Source organism: Sapajus apella, unplaced genomic scaffold, assembly GCF_009761245.1.
Source record: "Sapajus apella isolate SASKATOON/1434 unplaced genomic scaffold, GSC_monkey_1.0 scaffold80, whole genome shotgun sequence".
Taxonomy (NCBI): Eukaryota; Metazoa; Chordata; class Mammalia; order Primates; family Cebidae; genus Sapajus; species Sapajus apella.
This window is the reverse complement of record NW_022437020.1, coordinates 7,139,009-7,162,220: the sequence shown is the minus strand read 5'-3', so window position 1 is coordinate 7,162,220 and position 23,212 is coordinate 7,139,009. Positions and strand designations below refer to the sequence as shown.

At 47.7% G+C, this 23,212-nt stretch overlaps 1 protein-coding gene and 1 long non-coding RNA gene across 2 annotated transcripts in view; both read left to right on the top strand.

The window, feature by feature from the left end:
- Positions 1-23,212, top strand: part of IGF1R (insulin like growth factor 1 receptor) — a 314,344-nt gene that overhangs the window by 256,067 nt on the left and 35,065 nt on the right. The window contains exons 6-13 of the mRNA XM_032252821.1: positions 6,971-7,185; positions 9,568-9,694; positions 11,310-11,548; positions 14,491-14,658; positions 15,203-15,407; positions 20,645-20,928; positions 22,318-22,454; positions 22,962-23,121. Coding sequence (XP_032108712.1) covers positions 6,971-7,185; positions 9,568-9,694; positions 11,310-11,548; positions 14,491-14,658; positions 15,203-15,407; positions 20,645-20,928; positions 22,318-22,454; positions 22,962-23,121 — 1,535 coding nt within the window. The remainder of the gene's footprint in view (positions 1-6,970; positions 7,186-9,567; positions 9,695-11,309; positions 11,549-14,490; positions 14,659-15,202; positions 15,408-20,644; positions 20,929-22,317; positions 22,455-22,961; positions 23,122-23,212) is intronic.
- Positions 1,175-3,530, top strand: LOC116533199. The gene is made up of 2 exons (XR_004261149.1): positions 1,175-2,341; positions 2,372-3,530. It is a non-coding gene; the product is annotated as an uncharacterized LOC116533199 (long non-coding RNA).

Sequence of the window (23,212 nt, the reverse complement as noted above, 5' to 3'; positions counted from 1 at the left end):
AAGGTATAGCCCGTCTTCATGATGATGAGCTCCCCAAGAGCCCTGTTTGCTTCAGGTGTGACCAGTAGCAGCAGCTCAGCTCTTCATTTCTCCTTAGACTCAGGGACAGAGTTAGGTCTGGCTCCTTCACTGGCTGCACTCACTTCTGCAAGGAGGGAAGATTCAGAGGGAGAAAGAGAAAGATGGGATACACTAGACAGATAAACATCAGCAGCGCAAAGCAGAGCTGGCACAGTGATACAAGGGAAAGAAAGAAATGTGCCCTAGGCATGGAGAAGAGCCAGATATCTGACTGAGAAGATCAGACAGGCTTCTGACAAGAGGTGGCATTTGAGATAGGCCTTGAAGGCTTTCAGGAAAAGCTTGGGGAATGCAGAGGGTTGAAGTGAAGAAAGGCAATTCCAGGTAGGGTGGCAGGTACAAAGGCAACGAGTTGGGGCATCCTGGGGCCTGTTGGGCAACTAATGCTGGAGAGGTGGGTGGCACTAGAGTTACCTAAGCTGTTGTGCACCCAGGTGTAGAGGGTTATAATTTAGGTAGACCATGGAATGTATTCAAGGCTTTTGAATAGAGGAGCGTTAGCAGAGCTGTCTGCAGTTTTTATTCCGGTATGCTTTGGTTTAAGCCAAGATAGCTTTTATCCCAGTGTTTCTCAAACTTTGCTACACATTATGGGATCATTGGCGGTGTGGGCAGGGCTGGGGTTGAGAAATCCTGATGTCCAAGGAGGCACCCCGACCCCAATTCAATAGGAGTGTTTGGGGCTAGGATCTGGGCATCAGTGCTCATCTAAAGATCCCTAGGCCCTTCAGCAGGCAGCAGTGATTGGAAACCACTGCTTTATCCCTTCATTTCTTCATGTGCAAACCTCAAAGCACTTTGATGGTTTTTTTCCTATTTTCTCCTCACACTGCTGCCTAATGTTTTAGAGGTTCACCCATGTTGTTACATATGTCATACTATTTTCTTGAACCTCTTTTTTTTTTTTTTTTGAGACAGAGTTTAGCTCTTGTTGCCCAGGCTGGAGTGCAGTGGCGTGATCTCGGCTCATTGCAACCTGTGCCTCCTGGGTTCAAGCGATTCTCCTGCCTCAGCCTCCCCAAGTAGCTGGGATTACAGGTGCACACCACCACTCCCAGCTAATTTTTGTATTTTTAGTAGAGACAGGGTTTCACCATATTGGTCAGGCTGGTCTTGCACTCCTAACCTCGTGATCCACCCGTTTCAGCCTCCCAAAGTGCTGGGATTACAGGCATGAGCTGCCGTGCCTGGCCTTCTTAAACCTCTTTTATAGTCAATGATAACATAAATAAGTGTCTCCATTTGGTTCAATAGGATGAAAGTTCTGCAGCCTTTTGTTTTTGATGGCGAATAGAACAATTCAAGGTACAAAGATCCTTCAACTCTGGCAACCGTGGCTTTCCAAAATGTCACTGAGATCCCTCTCAAAAAAAGGTCTTTTGAGCCATCCAAAACAGAAAATTCAAGCATTTTACCTAGAGTACAGCTCTTACTCCTCACTCAGAGCTGGTTTACTTTTATATCACACTCAGTGTGAGCTGATTTGGTAACCCACTTGCAAAAGCAATAGCTGTGGTTTCCTCAAGGACACCACTGGGGTGTATTTCTAGAGTAATGACCCTAAACATTAAGACAGTCAAGGCCTTTCTGCTGTTTACAAAGGAAACAGGTTTTGTAATCCACATGTACACGATTTTTATAAAATAGCTAATTTTTAAGCTCTTGAATAAGAGAATATTTCCACTATCTGGAAAATCCCCTTGTTTGGACAACCTTGTTCCCTCATGGCATCCGATAACTAAGGAGTTAACATTTCACATTTCTTTGGCACTACCAAGGATTGTTGCCTTGAAAAGAAGAAGGAAAAAGTAGACGGAGGGTGGTGAGTTAAAAAAATTGAAATTCGCAGGTCAACTTAGACGTTGCTCTGCTTTGGTCCCTACCACCTGACTTTGCAACACACACAGTGCTTTGGAATTCCTTCTTGGAGCTCTGAGGTGAGGCTGAAACATGGCCACTCTTAACATTTCACTGGGACTTTTTGATAATATACACTCAACCCTGTGACCCAGCAATTCCAGGATCTCCCCAAGAGAAATGAAGACATGTCCACACAAGACTTGTGTATGATGAATGTTCATAGCAATATTACTCATAATAGCCTGCCCTCCCCCAACCTCCAGGCCAAAAACAAGGCCCACTGGAAACCATTCAAATGTTAATCAACAGATGAATGGATAAACAGATAAATGGATAAACAAAATGTGGCCCAAAGGACGACTGACTACTCAACAATAAAAAGGCGTGAAGTATGACACATGTAACAAAAAAGGCATGAAGTATGACACAGGGGTGAACCTCTAAAACATTAGGCTAAGTGAAAATAAAAAATCCAGACACAAAAGCCTATGTATTGTATGACACATTAACATGTAATTTGCAGAAAAGGCAAAACTATGGAGACAGAAAGCAGACCAGGGATAAGAAGTGGAGATTGACAATCATTGGGAGTGAGGGAACTCTTGGGTGATGGAAATGTTCTGAAACTGAGTAGTGTTGATGGTTGCACAGTTGTGTGAATTTACTGAAATTTTTGATAAGTAGATTATACTTCAGAAGCCAAGCTATTTTTAAGAAACACCTAACAAAGAGGAAACATTTTCTGGGTATCTGTATGACGCCTGGTTCCACCTGGGTAGATATTCCCACCCTTGGTGAATCCCTAAGGTTGATGTAAGTGTTGTATTTGGGGGAGAATGGATGTAATATAAACCAGCCTGTTTGCGAATGGGTTGGTGGGAGCATCTGCAGAAAGGCAACAAAGGCCACTCTATCAGTTGCAGATGGCCCTGCTGCTGACGACAGCCTGTGTGCTGGGTTCTGATGCCCCCTAGAGACAGCCGTGAAGAGGCAATTTTCTCTTCTGAGAAAGGAACTGGAATGAGTGGTTGTATAATTGCAGAATTGTTTTCAATATGTCAGCAAGCACTAAAAATAGGGAAACTGTCCCTTCCTACCTCTGTAGGCTGGAGACCTCGGGTTCAGCTCCGTTTATCAAGGCCCAGGACCTTTCTGTTCTGAGACTTTGTTCCAGGGGACTTTCTCACTTCAGAGAGTAGCACAGGTCATCCTGCACTTTTGTGGGGTGATGAAAAGCTCAAGGTATCCTTTTATGTTTAGCCTATCCAATTCTTCTGTGTGGCCTCAGGGCCAGAAAAGCAGGGAAGACATCCCCAGTTTGTAGCTGAGAAACTGCAGCCTGGGAGAGATGAATAATACATCTTTTGCCCAGAGTTGTTCCTCAGTAAGTACTGCAGATGAGGCTCAGACCTGACCTTTGGGTTCCCGGATGGAATGCTGTGAACCCTGCACCTGGGGCTATCTTCAAATGTCTATAGAGATAACATAGAGATGCCCTCAGGAAGATAACTAACTGCTCCCATCCCGTGTGGGCCCGATTGGGAAATAAGGCCTAGCCAAGTGTAGAAACAAACTTTTTTGTTTTTTTGTTTTTTTCTTTTACAACATAGTAAGGCTGAGAACCAGGATACCAATATCAATAAAATCTGGATATCATAGAGCATATGGAAGCTAAAGAAAAACAAGTAATTGGTCAGGTACAGTGGCTCACAACTGTAATCCTAGCACTTTGGAAAACTGAGGCCAGGGACTGCTTGAGTCCAGGAGTTCAAGACCAACCAGGGCAACATAGTGAGATCCCATCTCTTAAAAACAAACAAACAAAAAAACAAAAAACAAAAACATTAACTGAGCATGGTGGGAACATACCTGTGGTCCCAGCTACTTGGGGGTCTGAGGTAGGAGAGTAGCTTGAGCTTGGGAGGTCGAGGCTTCAGTGATCTGTCATTGCGCTGCTGGACTCTGGCCTGAGTGAGAGAGTGAGACCATGTCTCAACAAACAAAGAAAAAAAAACTTTATTTTTAAAAGTATTTCTTGAATGTAAAGGCAGTGAGCTTAGAAACAATTTGGAAATCACATTTACTGAGTGATTTATCTAAGTAGTCATTTCCTTTAGGAAACAATGATAACTTTAGTGTATACATATTTTGAAGATGTGTAGACAGGTCTCTGCCTTTTACCATCTCTTAATTCTCACCTAATCATAGAAGGAATGTAGCGGGGAACCTGGCCCCAAGCTGCGGCTGGAAAAACAAGCATGGTATTGACAGGCAGCTCATGAATGGCTTGATGATTATTTTGACAAGAGTTTTATTTTTATTTTTCTTTAGCTTCCACAGGCTCCATGATGCCTGGGTTTTATTGATATTGGTATCCTGGCTCCCAGCCTCTTCAATGATTGTAAAAAATGTTTGTGTTTACTATAAAACGATAATCTTGCTTTTCAAGGTGATTAATCAAATACACAGAATTTCAGTATGCTTGCCATTCATTTGTCAAATTCCTGATTTATAATTCATGCTTCCTCCCATGGGGAGAAGAATGTTTTGTTCAGAAGGTATTTTCAGTGTGGTTCTGTTCCCTGCTAGTGAAGTTAGTTTACTGAAAGAGGCCTCGTTCTGGACATAGATAGAAGTGTGGCCTGATTAATTGGTCCTTACCAGCAGCCCAGAGGTTTCCTCACCAATGAGGTTTTGTCCCCTAACGCTAACTCAAGTACCTGGAAGTGGCCTGACACTTGGGATGCATCACTGCAAAGTATCTTTTGTAGTTGGAGAAACTCCATGAGCAAGAATGGGTTTGTGATAGGACACATCCATTTCTGTCCCATCCCTCCTTCAGCTATATGACTGCACGGAGCCCTTCTGACCTCCAGCAGAGTCACCTGCAGCCTGGCACTGGGAAAGAGCAGGTGTAGAGGGGCCTACCCGCAGCAACAGTAGAGCTAACAGGGCCATATCTCAGCACTGCCCCCCACCGCCACCAACCCCCGGAAACACGCCTTGCATTGCATTGAGCAGATCTAGGGTCATTTGGACAATATCTTACGCTGCTTTTCCAGGGTATCTGTGTGTTCGGGAATGAGCCCTCACTGAAAAGAAAGGATTGTTGACTCACAAGTTTTTGCTACTGGTTTGGTGGCTGCTAATGTGTCCAGAGGCCTAAAGATGGGCTTGTGAGGAGCTTGACTTAGCTTCAGAGGCTCTGCCTTTCACCTCACTTGCGTGTTCACTGCACCCCTGTGCTGCCAGGACTCCCACCTCCACCCCCAGCACTTGTGTGGACAGAGAGCCCAGTGCTCAGGGAAGGCTGGGCTTCAGGCTCACGGGATGGATTCCGTGGCAGCTCTGCGACTCCTGGGCATTCTGAAAGTAGACAGGGAGCTTAGATGTCAACTGTGCATTCCCCTGGTTGTCCTACGAGGGAGTAAACAGGGCTACAAATAGCACTAAGGGGCCTGCACATGGCTGCACAGCTCATTGATGGCATTTTTGGTGCCGGGTCCCAGTCTCTGAACTCCCTCCGTGCTGACCTCCCTTTGTGAATGTTCAGGAAAATGTCACAGGGCTGCTTGGCAGCATTGCAGCCATGATGTGCTTCACTCTAAATGAGGGTCAGGCTGAGGATTGACCAGCTGGTTAGAGGTCCTGGTTTGGGTGTAAATGAAGACCCTCACCAGGTACAGAGAGATCCCCAACGGACACAGCCTCTGGGACAGAGAAAGGCTTAGGGGTTCTGTTTTGTCCTGGCTCTGCAGGGAGGGCTGAGGTCTGTTTTCCTTTGTGTGTTTATGCATTAGATCTGCTAGTGAATCTTAGCAGTCACTCAAAGTATTGCACTGATGCCTAAACTTAGTAAGAAGCAGAGCAGGAAGAGGAAAGGAGGGATCCCTGGTCCATGGAGATCAGGCCCATCAGCACAGAGGACTCAGACTGCCCACCCTGGCGTTGTCTGCTGGCTTCCTAGGGATGCCAGAGAGAAAGGCCCACTGTGGGGATCTTTCTCCAGACCCAAGCTGTAGCTGTCTGCTTTCTTGCCTCCCCAGGGATGGGGGTTTCTGCCACTTGGGGAGCCACACAGAACTGTTTCCTGTGCTGGTTGGATCTGCTGCTTGTGTGCACACCCTCTGGGGCAGAAGCCACATCTGGTTTGGTGGGCTTTGGTCCTCCAGCACCTCACTGGAACTCAGCCTCTCCTAGATTGGTGGTTCTCCACATGTGGTCTGGGGACCACAGCAGAGGTCAGCACCACCTAGCATTTGTGATAAATGCAGATTCTCAGACCACCCCAGCCGAATCAGAAGCTCTGGGGATGGAGCCTAGCACTTTGTAAACAAGCTTTGTGCACACTGAACTTGGAGAACCACTGTGTTGGACACCGAGTCCTCTTGCCTGCATGGGAGGCCCGAGGGCACTGCCCATTGGCGGCTGTTCCTCCTCCCCTGCACCTTCTCCAGGGACTGGAGCTGGGGCTCCTCAGAGTGAAAGATGAATCGGGAGGAGGGAGAAGGCCCAGGGTTGACCCCCGACAAGACTGTCTCCCTGTCACATGCTGTCTCCTATCCCATCATGCTGCTGATTGGGCCTGGGCAGGATTCGCTTCCATGGATAATGGGAGACTTTACAGCAAATGTGTAAGCTGCTCCAGCTGGGTAGCGGAGCATATCTGTCCTCCCATGCACTGCTGTCAAGCACGTTGTGCATACTTGGCTGAGAAAAATAACCAAAGGCATTCCTCGGGAATGATTCTAGTAACATCTTCTGGTACAAGAAGCATTCGTTGATGGTAATAGAGGTCATAAAATTAATTAGCGTCTTATCGATTTCGATATGTTGTCCTTGAATCATGCTGTTGCCATTGTTAACAACAATTATCTGTTCTCCTATAGTGTTAATAACCAAACCTCGTATTGGCAAAGGAAATGCATTGTGGAGCAGGTTACAAAGAGGACCTGTGTTATGTGGCCAGCAGGCCAGAGGGGACTGTGGCCAAGGGCAGGTGCACTAACATCGATTTCTGTGCTTCCAGGAATTACTCCTTCTATGTCCTCGACAACCAGAATTTGCAGCAACTATGGGACTGGGACCACCAGAACCTGACCATCCGTTCAGGGAAGATGTACTTTGCTTTCAATCCCAAATTATGTGTTTCCGAAATTTACCGCATGGAAGAAGTGACGGGGACTAAAGGGCGCCAAAACAAAGGGGACATAAACACCAGGAACAATGGAGAGAGAGCCTCCTGTGAGTGACAGCATCCAAAACACTGTGGGCCCCACCGTCATGATCACAGCAGGCCCACCTCCCTGTGTGACTGCAGCTTTCCTCTGTGGCCCCTCTGTGTTTCACCTGGGGGACCACTGGATCACCTTAGCTAGCACTTAGCTCCTACTTACATGTCTTCAAAATCAGTAGTGGGCAGATGCATGATGTATGCATGTTTATAAATTCTGTGCATCTGTGTGAGTGTGTTCAACACTGATAAGTAGGTTCTCAAACTGTGAAGGCTGCTTACAGGATGCACAATTAAATGTGATTTTATACACAGGTGCACGGTTAGATTATTTCTCTTTTTTTTCTTTGAAATGGACTCTTGCTTTGTCACTCAGGCTGGGGAGCAATGGCATGATCTTGGCTCACTGTAACCTCCCAACTCCTGGGTTCAAGCGATTCTCATGCCTCAGCCTCCTGAGTAGCTGGGATTACAGACACCCACCATCATGCCCAGCTAATTTTTGTATTTTTAGTAGAGACACGGTTTCACCTTGTTGGCCAGGCTGGTCTCAAACTCCTGACCTCAAGTGATCCACCTGCCTCAGTCTCCCAAAGTGCTGGGATTATAGGCATCAGCCACCATGCCTGGTCCAATTATTTTTCAGGAAAGAGCCAGTGTGCTTCAGCCCTGTGAGCTTTATCTTCCCCCTTCCACAGCAGGAAAGTCCAGGCCTGTGGGGTGGAGGGGACTCTGAGCCCCTGTGGGCCATGGGTATCCTGTCCCTTACACTCAGCCTCCTCTTTTCTCCCACCTCAATGTGAAAAAGATGGAGCAAGCCTGCATCCCTGAGTCGATAATGCTTTTTAAATTTAGAACAATATAAGTACTGCCTTGTACTGGTTATAAAACTTTAAGGTCTCTTACCAGAGATACGGCAGTGAATGCGTTTCTCATCTAACCCTGTGTAGAATACAACTGCTGAGAATGATGCGGCTCTCTGGTTGGATAGGGTTATAAAAGTAAATCGTCTCTTCACCTTTGGCTTTTAATAAGGGAAAGGTATTAGAAAAATGTAATTTGTATGATGAAGAGTGATTGGTGCGTGTGTGCGCACAGACACACATGCAGGAAGGCAAATTGGAGCTGATGTGCGCTTGGCTTTCGCCTGTTTTGCTTGTGTCTGGATTTACCTGGTGACATTCGTTGCTCTGGGGGATCTTAGAGGGAAGCATGCTGGCCGAGGGCTGGACAGCAGGCTTACGGCCACCGCCGCCTCCCTCCCCCTGCCCACTCTGTCCCTGCAAAGCCCCTTCCTTGCCCCCTGTTCAGACCATAGTAAAAGCGGACGTGTCAGAGCATTTTAGAGGGCTTTTCTCCTTCAAGTTAGCCAGTCTGACCTGTCAGGTCATAAATACAATAGCCATTTATTTTCTTTTGAAAGCAAAATCATGGTTTCCTTTGGAAATAATGCTTCCGCAGGAACTGTGACATTTTCCAATCTCAGTTGCGCACATTTTGCCCTAAAGACTTCTTAGCTCTTTTCCTGTCTTCCGTCTCTCTGCTTCGCCTCTTGAGTGCGTAGTGGGATTCAGGCAGATATGGTGGCGAAAGGACAGCTCGTCAGAGAGCTTTGGGTCTCCACAAGGGTAGGCAGTCATCAGTCTTTTCCTGGTCCTTATCAAAGTTTGAATTTGGTCCAAGGAATAAGAGAGGGACTTGGCACAGCTTCCCTGCCATACTTACCAGCCAGGTCGATTTCATATAGAGCACATTAGGCTTGTCCAAGTGAAATCTTTTTGTTGTTGCTTAATCCAGCCCCTGCTCATGCCCCCCACCCTGCTGTTTGTCAGCCTTCACTGGAGGCCTCACAGGAGTTCCTGTGTCTTTCCAGTTAGATACCAACTTTAGACCAAGAAAAGTTCCTCTCTGTGGCACACCTGCGGTCTCTTCCCTGTCTTTACTGGTTGTACAGGAGCAAGCAGATACCCTCAACTGCAGAACAGGTGCCATCATCTCTCTGAGAAGATTCAGGGCAGCCTAAAGGTTCACCCTTACTCTACCAGGCCACCTTTCGTAGCCAGGATCTTAGGGATGGAAAAGAAAGATAAGTTCACGTCGTTCACTGAAGTCACTCTCTGTTTTCAGGTTAGAAAACCCAGGCTCATGTCCAGGGCCCTGGGCAAGTAGCCAGTGCAACTGATTGACCCGAAACAAAGAATGGAACCCTTGGAGCTCTGTGTAGTGAAATGTATGGATTCTTAGTGGAAAATGAGAAAGCCACCTATGAAGTCCAGAAGGGAACTTGGCACATATAACCAGCTTTGGGGAAGGGGGAAGTAGTGCTGAGCAAGACAGGTGCTTTTCAGAGACACATAAATCTCCGTCACTCATGGATGTCCTCTGTGCTCCAGGTGAAAGTGATGTCCTGCATTTCACCTCCACCACCACGTGGAAGAATCGCGTCATCATAACCTGGCACCGGTACCGGCCCCCGGACTATAGGGATCTCATCAGTTTCACTGTCTTCTACAAGGAAGCGTGAGTTTCTGCTTTGGGTGATGCCATTCTGTTGACAAGGCTGCGAGTGGGAGAGGCCAGTCTTTTGGTCCTTGCATGGGTTGGTTGAATGCGGGGAGTCAGCAGGGTCCCCAGGGAAAGCCATGCCAAGCATCCCCACTTCATCTCATGCGCCCTCCTGGGCTGTCCCCGTGATGTGAGTCACAGCCAGTGACAGCCACAAATGGGAAAGTGTTAGCTTTGAGGCCTATCATTCTTTACTAAGTGATTAGAGATGTTTGAATAAAATAAACCCAAAGCGGAGAAAGCTTGTTTTTTCCAGAATTAGGTCAGACCAGACTCATAATTGATGATGGGGGACTTCACTGAAATATTGTTTCAGCCTCCTTACCCACTAGCCCTACTCCAGGAACACCCTGCAGCCACATGGCTCTCCTGAGGTGACCCATGGCTCATCTTATTCCTGTCTCTCTCTCTATGTGCCTCTCCCAAGCTGAGGCCCTCTGCTCCAGGTCATGAGCCTTCCAAACAAGCGAAGAAAAGTGGAGAGAGAACAGCCTTCAAGTCTTGAGCCTTTTGTGAATTCTCCCAGACTCTGTTGGGAGCTTTCCTTGTGCGACCACATGACATTCACCCACCTAAGCAGCCAAGGCTTATTCTTTCCTACTGCAGCTCTCTCTGTTCTTCCTCTTCCTTCCTTTGCCTCCTGTATCCAGGTGGCTGCCCCGGTCTACTTAGCCATCCCCCTTACCCGGGTCCCATCTTAATCCCGTAGTTCTGCTCTTGGGAAGCCAGGTACATGACTTCCCAAGAGCAGAAAGCAGAGGCACCTTATGACGGCATCTTGTACTCTTTCTTCTGCCAGAGCTGGGGTCCTATGGATGAGAAATGGGGTATTAGGATTACTAGGCTTTCAGGATTTGTACATAGGGGAGCCCCTCCTGACCTCCCATCATGGTAGCAGGTAGGGTTTTGTTAATGTTTGTTTCCAAAGCCAGTGGCCAGCAGCTGCCCAGCCCTTTTATCTGATAAATGTAAAACATCTACCCAACCATGCATCTGTGTAAAATACTATATTCCCTTTGATAGTCACACCAATGCTTTGGCAATGTCAGCTGGTAATTTCACTAAGGACTTGAAGCTAGTTTCTAAGGCAATCTGGAAACTAAATATTTGAATATTATAAGATGCTTAAGCATCAGAATTGTGTATGAGCAATTTGAATTTTAGAGGCTACTTCTGTTTGTAGGAAAGTCATTCTTTCTCCAACAGTTACCTTTTATCAGTATCTGATATTTGCATTAACTGACTGTGCTTGTTTTTTGTTAATGATGAAAAAATGCTGCAGTCAGAAGAGAGAAAAATAGTATTTGCATATGTTCTTAAGGAGCAGTCACTAGTGAAACCCAGTAACTGTTGAACTGGCTCTTCCTGAGGCAGAGCATTCAAGTCCATAGTGCACGACTGGGGAAGCCCAGAGTTCAATCGCTTCCTTTTCTTCTTCTATCAAAGTCTAATTGATTGTTTCTTTAAACCTCCCATTATAGAGCGTGTGACATGCTGGGCCTCTGGGGGAGGTTTTTGAGCGTTTGAATGTCAGAGCCCCAAACCTTCTCTGAACTTGATTGTCTTTCAGACCCTTTAAGAATGTCACAGAGTATGATGGGCAGGACGCCTGTGGCTCCAACAGCTGGAACATGGTGGATGTAGACCTCCCCCAGAACAAGGACGTGGAGCCCGGTGTCTTACTGCATGGGCTGAAGCCGTGGACTCAGTACGCTGTTTATGTCAAGGCTGTAACCCTCACCATGGTGGAGAACGACCATATCCGTGGGGCCAAGAGTGAGATCTTGTACATTCGCACCAATGCTTCAGGTATCCATGCCCAGACAAGCCCTTCTTCACAAGCTCACTGGGCTTGCTTCTACAGGGTGCCGTTGTAGGGTTAGCAGTGAGCTATGCCTGTTGTCTTTCTTGTCAATACGTATACTGTGTTATATTCATTCTTTTTTTTTTTTGAGGAGTCTCTGTCTCTACCTAGGCTGGAGTGCAGTGGTGCGATCCTGGCTTACTGCAACCTCTGACTCCCGAGTTCAGGCGATTCTCCTGCCTCAGCCTCCAAAGTAACTGGGACTACAGGCACCTGCCACCACACTCAACTCATTTTTGTGTTTTTACTAGAGATGGGGTTTCACCATGTTGGCCAGGCTGATCTCAAACTCCTGACCTCAGGTGATCTGCTCACCTCGACCACCCAAAGTGCTGGGATTACAGGCATAAGCCTCCATGCCTGGCCCATTTCCCCACTTCTAATATGTTAGGCTCTTCGTGCCATTTTCTGGCCTTGGTACCGTCTTCCATCATCTCTATCTTGCTCTGTGCCTATGAGCCCAGGTCCTCCAGGGTGCTGGGCTGGTTTCATTGGAAGGCCCAGCCAGGAAACAGTCATCTCCGGCTGCCCTTCTTTCTTGTTTATTTAGATGTTCCAATCTCCAGGAACTGAAACCATGCTGATGGGTGTTCCACTTACTTCATGTAGCTCACTGGTGTTCCGAGCCTGTAGAGTTCCAAGGAGGTCAACAAAAGTTGAAAGACGGCAGATGTAGTATGTTGTGGATATTCAAAGTTTTCACTGATGAAGATGTTCCTCCTTCCTTCTTCTGTCTTCAGGTTCTGAACCGCCTTATTTCTCAACTCCAGATCTGGAAACAATAAAAGCAAACATAAATGTTTTCCAAGTATATAAAAACTAGTTCAGAAGTAGGAAAATGCACTTGAGGTTTAAAGACACTGATTGTTTTAGTCCATTGGAGCTTCTGTCACAAAAAAACAGCATAGCCTGGGTGGCTTTTAAACAATAGAAATGTATTTCTCATAGTTCTGGAAGTTCCAGAGTGCAAGATGAAGGCACTGGCGGATTTGGTGTCTGGTGAGGGCCCACTCCCTGGCTCATAGATGGCAGTCTTTTCATTGTGTCATTGCATGGTGGAAGTGATGCCAGAGCACTCTTCAGGGCCTCTCATAGAAGGGTCCAGATTTCATTCATGAGGGCTTCACCCCCATGACCCAGTCACCTCCCAAAGGCCACGCCTCCTAATCCTGTCATCTTAGGGGTTAGGATTTCAACATGTGAATTTTGGGGTGGGACACAGACATTCAGTCCATAGCACTGAAACATTTTTTGATAATAGCCATTATTTTAGTGGGTAAGATGTTTTTAAATTCTCACAAGCTAGCACAAAAAGAGTTTAAGTGGCAGAGAGGAGGTGAGGAGAAAATGCTGGCAGGGAGGACCTTTTGCTCTGCACACCTGCTGCTTCCTCCCCTCCTACCCCATCTCCATGATCCTGTGCGTGGCCACAGTCATGTCACTGGGTAACGTGCTTGTAAAAATAAATTTGGCACAGGCTTCTGATCCTGGGTGTGGGTTGGTATAGCAGAGGCTCAATGTGACAGAATAAGTTTTTCATCTTAAAATGTGGAAGTAACCCTGCCCAGCAGTTCACTATAGTGTTTGGGGAAACAGGAATCTCAGCTTATTGTGACAGATTCTCAAGAAACCTGTTGCCTTTCCACAAAGTTGGAAACCAGGCACTGTACAAATGAGTCCACTTACTACGTTTTTTCCCCTGTCCTTACACACAGAGAAGAACTTGGTCCTCTGCCTCTGCATTTTCTGCGACACCTATCATAAGAATGCATCTAGGAATGAGCTGTTTGTTTTTGAAGTCCTTATTTTTGGAAACCCTAAAGTGGCTGAGCATGAAGTGGTTATGTTTCCTTTGAAAACGCTAGTATTAGTCATAACCTTTTTCCAAAATATCATCCCTTAAAGATGTTCAGAACCTTGTGTGTATTGTATAGCCTGGAGCACCCTCAAGCTGTCCACCCTTTTCAGGTCTTAAAAATGGCTTAGGTGAACAGGTTGCTTAAGTGATATACAGTGAATGTGTGTCCTGTGCTTTGGAAAAGCCGTCAACATTGACACTTTTTTTGTAAACCCAATAAAGATATGATTTCCGTGGTCCTAGGATGCATTTGACCCCTATGCACACATCAGCTCTGGATTTGGGTTCAGGGGTCAGCATAACTAAAACTTGATCAGATAACTGTGCCCTGCCTATAATCAGCATTCATTCTACTGGTGACAGAGTCCTTTGCTTGGAATGAGGCTTCCATGCATTTGCAGTTTTAGACTGCTTTTCAGAGTCATGCCTCCATCAGCGTACTGAAGGATGTGTGTGGAAATGGTGGACTCCGTGTTCTTTGCATTGCCTCACCCCCTTAAACACAGCTGGGACACGGGCACACACACTCCTTCACATGCACAGGCTCTCCAGCCCCCTTCCACTCCCCTTTTTCTTTTGGCTTCGTGACATTTTTATCAGAGATTCGAAATCTCAGATGAAATCCAAGTCAGCCTATTTTACCTGTTGTCGAAACTGCTGGAGTTCAGCGCAGTGGAGAATGGCAGCAATAATAAATGGGAAATACCAGGTGTTTGAATTAGCTGTTGACTTTCACATTGTCTCTTCTAACCCTGCTTGTACCTCCGCAGCCTTTTTCCATTTACAACTTAGTAATGTTTGTTTTCGCAGAGATTACCTGAGGAAATAGATTATCAAGGGAAATGCTGGCATTTAAAGTAGTACTATTTCAAAATAAGGTTCACTTTTCACTTTGTATTCCATTGTTCATTGTTATTTTTTATCCAGGTCAAACTTGCCGTTTCCTGGTGGTGGCTTGCACAGAGTACCTGATAACCTGAATCTTAAGTTCATTTCATTTTCTGGAATGTTCTTTGTTCCCCTTTCCAGTTCCTTCCATTCCCTTGGACGTGCTTTCAGCATCGAACTCGTCTTCTCAGTTAATTGTGAAGTGGAACCCTCCCTCTCTGCCCAACGGCAACCTGAGTTACTACATCGTGCGCTGGCAGCAGCAGCCTCAGGACAGCTACCTTTACCGGCACAATTACTGCTCCAAAGGTAGGTGTAGCAGCGGCCTGGACCGAGGGCGTGACTGTTCCTTCCCGGGGTTTGAATGTACCTGAGCCCTAATATTACCTATATCAGGTAACAGTGTAGTCCTCTGTTGGAGACCAGCTATCTTTTTTTTTTTTTTTTTTTTTCTTTTCTTTTTTGAGACAGAGTCTGTGTTTCCCAGGCTGGAGTGCAGTGGCATGATCTCAGCTCACTGCAACCTCCACCTCCTGGGTTGAAGCAATTCTCATTCCTTGGCCTTCTGAGTAGCTGGGATTACAGATACACTATCATGCCCGGCTAATTTTTGTATTTTTAGTAGAGACGGGGTTTTCACCATGTTGTCCAGGCTGGTCTCGAACTCCCGACCTAAAGTGATCCACCCACCTTGACCTCCCAAAGTGCTGGGATTACAGGCATGAGCCACGGTGCCCAGCCAAGACCAGCTGTCTTCTTGATGAAAGGTGCTGAGCGCTATGATTTTTCCTCACAGGCATGTGTAACAGCTTTCATCCCACTCTTGTTTTGGCTTTTCTTCTTTTCCGAGAAGACAAAATCCCCATCAGGAAGTATGCTGGCGGCTCCATTGACGTTGAGGAGGTCACAGAGAACCCCAAGACTGAGGTGTGTGGCACAGAGAAAGGGCCTTGCTGTGCCTGCCCCAAAACCGAAGCTGAGAAGCAGGCGGAGAAGGAGGAGGCCGAGTACCGCAAGGTCTTTGAGAATTTCCTGCACAACTCCATCTTCGTGCCCAGGTACCGAGCTCATGTGAAATTTCAGTTGGCAGAAGCTGCTGCTCAGGCAGGTTCTCTTGCCTTTCTCCCCACCAGGAAGTGTGTAAGTCAGCAGCTGGGGACATGGCACAGTAGCTACTGAGAGGGAGCCACAAAAGATGACAGGTTCAGGGAAGTGAGTCCCTGCGGAAGTCGGTCAGCCCTGAAGGGAGCGGGGACCAGGGCTCAGGTTGCTGGGGCCACCCGTGTGACAGGTGCAGCTGCCTCAGCCCCAACCCCCACAGAGAGCATGTGGGCACCCTGTGGTAGAGGCAGAGAGGGCCCTGGAAACTCAGAGTACTGAAATCCGCTGCCTGGTGAGAGGAAAAGCCAGAATTTGGGCCCATCTCTTCCCTTCCCAGTTCTCTCTGCCGCCTCTCTCAGCCTGACAGAGGAGGAGTGAAGCAAGAGGGAAGATAATCAGAGTCTGTGTTGGAAGGGGCCTGACTTCAAAACATAGCCAGGAGCCGCAGGCATCCTTTCCAAGTAGGCTTGGGGAGCAGTGTAGGGAGACAGCCCGCGGGGGCTGTTTATTCCATGGCTACTCTGCCTTTCAGAGCAACGCAGCCTCTGCCCCAAGGACTCTGTTCCTCTGCTGTGGTCTTGGTTTCCGCAGAGTGGGACAGCAGCAGAGGAAAGCAAGTGTTCACAGCAGGGCTGTTCATAGGAGCCAGATCTGGAAACGACCCAGCGCACGTCAGCAGATGAGCGGCTCAGCAAAATGGGCTCTAAGCATACAGTGGAATATTATTCAGCCATAAAAAGGCAGGAAATTTGGATCCGTGTTACAGCATGGATGACCCTTGAAGACACCATGCCAAGGGAAACAAGGCCCAGACATAAAAGGACAAATAGTGTCCGATTTTATGTTGTGTGAAGCATATGGAAGGGGCAAATGTATGGTGACAGAAAGTAGATTTGAGTTTACCAGGGCATGGGGATAGAGTGGGGAGGGGAATAGGAATTATTCCATAATGGATAGATCTTCTATTTGAGGCGATGAAAATTTTTTTGGAAATAGATAATGATAATAGTTGTACCATACTGTGAATGGAATTAATGCCACTGAATTGTACCCTTAAAATGATTAAAATGGCAAAATTTTATCTTACATATATATGTATTTTTTGAGTTGCACTCACCTAGGCTGGAGTGCAGTGGTGCAATCTTGGCTCACTGCAACCTCCACCTCCCAGGTTCAAGCAGTTCTCTGCCTCAGCCTCCTGATTAGCTGGGATTACAAGCTTGCGCCACCACACCCAGCTAATTTTTGTATTTTTAGTAGAGACGGGGTTTCACCATCTTAGCTAGGCTGGTCTTGAACTCCTGACCTCGTGATCCACCTGCCTTGGCCTCCCAAAGTGCTGGGATTACAGGCATGAGCCCCCACACCCGGCCATCTTATGTATATTTTATTTTGTTTTAAAATTTTATTTTAACACAATAAAAGATATTGAACATTTTTTTTTCCTTTCAAAAAAGGATTAGCCCAGTAATGCCTGCGAAAGGAGATGGAAGTACAGTGGGGTCCCATGGCCCCTCTTCCTGAAAGATAATAGTGCAGGTTTCGGAACCGACCTCATGCCTGAAAACTAGGCTGAGGAGATGGATTTAGATCAGCATGGTACCCATGAGCCACCCACCACGGTGTCCATGATGCCCCGCTGCCAGCACCCCACCCAGCACGTTCCCTTCCCCTCCCTGCCCCCGACCCTGAGAGGAGCCTGTAGTGGCTGTTTATTCTCCAGTGACTCTGCTCTTAAAGGCTTCCTTAGGCTTTGACAACAAATGGTTTTTAAAGTGATTTTTTTTTCTGCCAAGTGACCTTTTTGATATTTGCAAAATGGTTGAAATAGCTATCTCACTTCGAGAAATCAGCAAAGTGGGAAATCAAGACCGGTTAGAACTGGAGGCACCATTTCCTTTTGAAAGTGAACCTCTTCATTGCCTGGTGGCTTTCTTCCCCTCCCCTTCTTTCACAGTTAAAACCACCAGAGCTGTGAAAAGGGCCTGTGAGCCCCGCATGTCCCCCGCCCCGCCTGCCCCACTGGGGGCATCTTCTGCCCACTGATAGGTGGCAGGGCTTTGAGTGAGCCTTGAGGTTCGGTGCCCAAGGTTGTCTTCTTATTCAGATCGTTTATCACCGGTGGTTCCTAGAAAGCCCAAAGTGTGAGGACTAGATTGCAGAGAGGTCTGGAAACTGGTACTCAATGAGGTTTGGTGTCCTTTTCGACATCCTAATTAATTAAGAATTGGTTTGGGACCTGGTCCTCATTCCCACACACCGACTGTCTTTCCCTCCTCTTCCCCTCCATTGCATTGCCTTCCCCCATGGTCCTTTGCACCCAGACCAGCAGGGCTCAGCTCGTGGCAGCTCCTGCCGCCTGCCACACGGGAGGATGGATTTAGAGTGTTCCAAGCAGGCTGGGCAGGAACTTTGCTTTTCTCTGTCAAAGGCCATTGGTTACATTGCTATCTTGTTCCACCAACCAGCAGGAGGTTTGGGTTGTGAGTTGAGGATTTGGAAAGAATTTGCTGAAAGTCCCCTTGCTTTCAGTTGTAGTTACAAGGCAAGACCTGTTTTTTTCCTCATCAGATGTGGACCACAAGATGAAGAGTTGTGAAGGCAGAGCTGTGATTGACACTGATGGTATTAGTGCATAGCATTTGTGTTGCTGGGTTCAAAACAAGTTTCCGCTGTTCCATCTGATAAGTGTGTTTATCTGTACCCCCACTCCTTACTTTCTCTCTCCTAAGACACGTCCAACTTGCGATTCTCTCTTTTCATGGATGTATATTAAGACAACATTTTGTCCATGGTGAGAGGCCATAATTTATAAGAAGCTCATGTTTGTTTTTTTGCCTCCTACTGAGTTCTGGCGGAGTTCAGATAAAGGAGTGTCCCCCTGACAGAGTGACTGAATCACAAAGGCCTTCTTGCTGTGTTACAACTGAATTGTCCGAAAGTGGGTTTGATTTTTTTTCAGTTCATTCTAAGAACAATTTGTCTGTGGGACAAAACCAGTTAAGTCAGATTTAGTTCCTTATACATTGTCCAGCATATCCTGTATGTTTTGAGGTAGAGTGAAAGCTAGAGTTTGTAAAATTCGTTTCTGACGTCAATATTTGGTGGTAAATGCCTTCCTTTGACTGCTGTCTTTATTTTGTTAATCGCATAGTTTGGTTTAACTAGCTAAAATGTTGACAGCTGTTGGAAAGTAAAAGGTTTTCTAGTAGGACTAGGTTGCATCATGGGGTGGAGTAGGCAACGTTGGCAGTAGTTTTTGCTGTTGGGCACACAATCTGGAAATGTTTACCAAAAAGCGATGTATGGACCATTGTGCTTTCCCCATTCCTGCCTTCCAGATGATGTTTTGTGTCACCTCCCTCCCCTAGTCGCTGCCTTGGTGTCAAGATTGAGAGCTATGCAATCCCTACAAGTGTGGTGTTGATAAACAAACTACTGAGTAGACTTAATGATGTCATCCCAGTTAAATGGGGGTGGGCTGGGCTGGGAGAGGGGTTTTGACACAGAATTATTTTGCAGTGCATCAAACCTAAGAAACTTCTGACAGACACAAGTGTATGCTGTGCTGGTCCTAAAGGGAGGGCAGGAAATGTTGATGATGTGTTGACAAAGATGTCCCTGGCAGTAAATGTGGTTTCTTGTGTTTTTCCCTTCCAGGAATGCTTGGTTAGCTGGTTGGTTGGTTTGCAGCGTGTGAGGATTGTGGATTATCAGCCTGGTGTCCTTACCCTTCCTCCCCCAGTATTGTGAAAGCAAATGTACATGCCCTGACCTTGTGGTTTTCTGCCTGTTGGAATGAGCATATCTATGCTGGGCAGTTTATGCCTTTGGTGGGACCCCCATGTGCCACTACACAAAGAAGGACCATGTTTTCCTCAGGGGAATCCATGGGCTGAAAAGAATGGGGAGCCAGAAGCCCTTTCCCCAAGCCCCCTGCTCTCCCCTTCCAGGTTCTGGCCTAAGGACCAGCCAGAAGCCTGCCGAGCGTTAGCTGAACCTAGTGGCTTCTGCGTTGCTCTGTTCCCTGCGTGAGCTTTCCCTCTCTGCTCCTGCTGCTGCGCTCTCCTCTCCGTGGCACTGATGAGCGTCTCATGTTCTGGGCCTTCTCCCTTATTTCCCTGGGCAAATAGAATTCATCCCATTTGCTCCCTGCCTTTTGCCTATTCTTAAGACCAGTGACCCTAGCCAAAGGCCTCAGCCCCGTTTTCCCGCTCTGGTTCCATGGCTGACCTGAAGGTTACCCTATCTCCATCTGGATGCCCCTCTCATAGTTTGTTTTTTTTTTTGGTGGTTCCTGTAAACGTTAGGATTATGTTTGACGGTTTCTAGGGGGAGGCACGACGCCCATTTTTTCATATTTGACCAAAGCAGCAGTTGGAGGGTCGCATCCTCGTGCCTCATCTGCCCTTTTGGGTGTGAATGGTTTTTTTTGGTGATGATTTTACTCCCTTTTGCTGTTCAGTTGTTCCCAGCCCCACTCAAGTCCATGACCAAGACTCTGCCCTCTCATGGGCAGGACCTTGGTGAGGCCACAGGCGCTCACTGCTGAGTGGGAGGAGGCCTGGCTGGGCTCCAGGGACCCGTGGAGTGTAGCAAGTGCAGCTCGGGGTTGGGGTGGGCCTGCAGCAGGAACCCCAGAGAAGAGCCCTGGGGTCCATGGAGCTGCTTGCCGCTGGGCTCCAGGCATCTTTATTTCCACAGTCAGGCAGATGCAAGGAGCCACCACCACAGGCTTTCATATCCCTCTGCACCAGGTCTCTGGGCCCTCTGCCACACCACCTCACCCCTTCCCTCCTGCCCTAACACATCTTAGTGCCGCTGGTAGGTTTGTCACCTTTAATGCTTAACCAGAAGATCTGTGACCAGATGGCCTGAGTGTTCTGATGACACAGCCAGGATTGCCTGGCCAAGCGTGGTGGTAACACTGTTTGCCTCTAGGTAGAATCGAAGATCCACTCTGAGAGCCAGGGGCTGGGGGCAAGAGTTTGTGTGTCCATTCTGTCGCTTGCAGAGTAGAGAAAGCAAGATAATGAGGAAGGACATCCCCGTGTTATTCACGAGTTCTTATCCAAGGGGGCCGAAGAGCTCTCTTTATTCCATGGTTAAGATGCTGCTGTTACCCTTACTCAAGTCATAGAAAAGACGAAAGAGGTAAAAGCACTTAAAAGCCACATTTCTCTCCTCCTTGCAGACCTGACAGGAAGCGGAGAGATGTCATCCAGGTATCCAACAGCAGCACGTCCAGCCGGAGCAGGAACACCACAGCCGTTGACACCTACAACATCACAGACCTGGACGAGCTCGAGACGGAGTACCCTTTCTTTGAGAGCAGAGTGGATAACAGGGAGAGAACTGTCATTTCTAACCTTCGGCCTTTCACACTGTACCGCATCGATATCCACAGCTGCAACCACGAGGCTGAGAGGCTGGGTTGCAGCGCCTCCAACTTTGTCTTTGCAAGGACAATGCCTGCAGGTATGGTATGATCCAGCTGGCCCCACTGCCACCTCCCTCACAACCCAGTGAAAATGTGTTTTTATGGACACAGGGCCTGACACCCAGGGCCAAGACCCGTAGTCTCAGGCCTGGCTGCTAAATGGTGTGCGATCATTGGCAGGTGGCGTGGTAGACCAGCTGCCCAGGAAACAGAGCCCTCACTCTCCTGGTGACACCACTCCCAGCCTGGTTTCTCCGTAGAACATGCTGGGAGCAGGGATCTCCCTGCAGGGCCCACCCTCCGCCAGCTGCTTGGTTCACAGCGTGCGCTCGCACGGCCCTTTGCTCCTCTTGTACACAAATAAATTGAGTTGCCCCTTCCTGAGCTCTCACATATTCAGAGATGTCCCCAGTTAGTGGCCTTGGTCCAGAGTAACCACTGCCCCTCAAGGTCAACTCCTGGAGTAGGCTCCAGTCTTACTTACTTAGTCTTTGGCTTTCCCTTGTCCGTAGACATTGCCTGTCACTTGGGCATTGAAGGTGGTTGTCTTCAAAGACAGAACAAGAACTGCCTTGTTCTAGTTTCTTTAGGAGGCCTCAGGCGGTAGAAAGAGCACAGAGGTGATGGGTATCTGGGGCGTGGGGTCCTCCTGGAGCAGTGCTAGCACTGAAGTGCATGGCAGCATGCCTTGAGGCAATCGTCAGGCTCCCTGCCTCAGTTTCCTTAGCCCTCCTAGGAGAGACATAGCCAGCTGACCCCTCCAGTGCCTTTTCCAGCTGTAACTTTCCGTGACCTTTGCTTATCACCTCATTGTTTACTGGTTCAAGAAGCAAAATCAAGAGAGGAACCACTGCAAGGTCAACCAGCAGCTGGAGGAATTGATGCCAGCAGGGAGGCTTGCCCTGCTCTCGGCACCAGCTTCCCAGCAGCTTCCTCCCAGGCCAGGCTTGGGCCATCCTTCGTGCCTGCGTGAAAACTGCAGTTTCTGTGTGTGGCCGCGGGCCACCGAGGGTCCCTGTCATAGCCGGCAGGGCCCCGTGCCCTGCTTCTGCTTATTCAGCATCTCTTCAGGGCTGCTTGTGTTTGGTGGCTTCACAAAGCTTTCTTTTTTCAAGTGGTAGGCACAGAATAGAAGAAAGTTTAACTTAGGTTGCCAAGATTTTCCTGCTGTGCTTGGCAACAGGTTTTTTTTGTTGAGGGACTGGGGAAAAAGGAGGATCCTGTGGCATCTTGAGACGTGCAAGTTGTGGGGTTGGTGTGATTCTGAACCCTCCTCTGCTGTGTGTGAGCAGCCCGCTCAGGGGCAGGGTACGTGACTGCCATAGTCCTGCCCGCGTGGATGAGGGGGTTATTCTCAGGTCAGCCCAGTGTTGGCCCCCCTCCCAGGGAACCCAAATCCAACTCTGTCACTTGTTTAAATTGTACAGACGGAGCAGATGATATTCCTGGGCCAGTGACCTGGGAGCCAAGGCCTGAAAACTCCATCTTTTTAAAGTGGCCAGAACCTGAGAATCCCAATGGATTGATCCTAATGTATGAAATAAAGTACGGAGCACAAGTCGAGGTAGGACTGGGGCAGTGGCCCGTGCCTGCATGTATTTCCATCCGTTGACAGCATACGCTACCTTACTGCACAGGTTACTTCCTGGTTAGCATAGGATTTAATAAAATATGCACCAAGTTGGTGAGGAATTGGGCCTTTATACCCACGCCATACTCCATAAGGAGTACTCCACAGTGTGCACAGCACTAGGCTGCTCTTTGCCCTCAAGCAACGATTTCATTGTATAAGATAACCTTGTGGCATAGGCCAGATCAGCTCTAATAACTTTTAATACTTCTGGAGTTCTTGGTTACAAAAATGTTTGGTTAAAGCTTTTGGGTGTGCTTAAAGCTACTTGAAGATGACCTTTTAAGGCTTGATTTCTTCCTCTTTGCTGACAGTCGGGTTCATTGTTAGGTGGGAGGTCAGATCAGGCAGCTGGAGTCCCCAGTGCAGTGAGTTCAGTTGGCAGGCCCCGGATTTCTCCTGCATTTATGGGAAATTGACTTGTATGTTTTATTTTCCCAGGATCAGCGAGAATGTGTGTCCAGACAGGACTACAGGAAGTATGGAGGGGCCAAGCTAAACCGGCTAAACCCAGGGAACTACACAGCCCGGATTCAGGCCACATCTCTCTCTGGGAATGGGTCGTGGACAGAGCCTGTGTTCTTCTACGTCCAGGCCAAAAGTAAGGCTTGTGGAGGGAGAAGAAATGTGGTAAAACTAAAAGCGAGCTGGTCCAGGATGAGGACAGGCTGAGTGTTTGTGGCTCTCACACT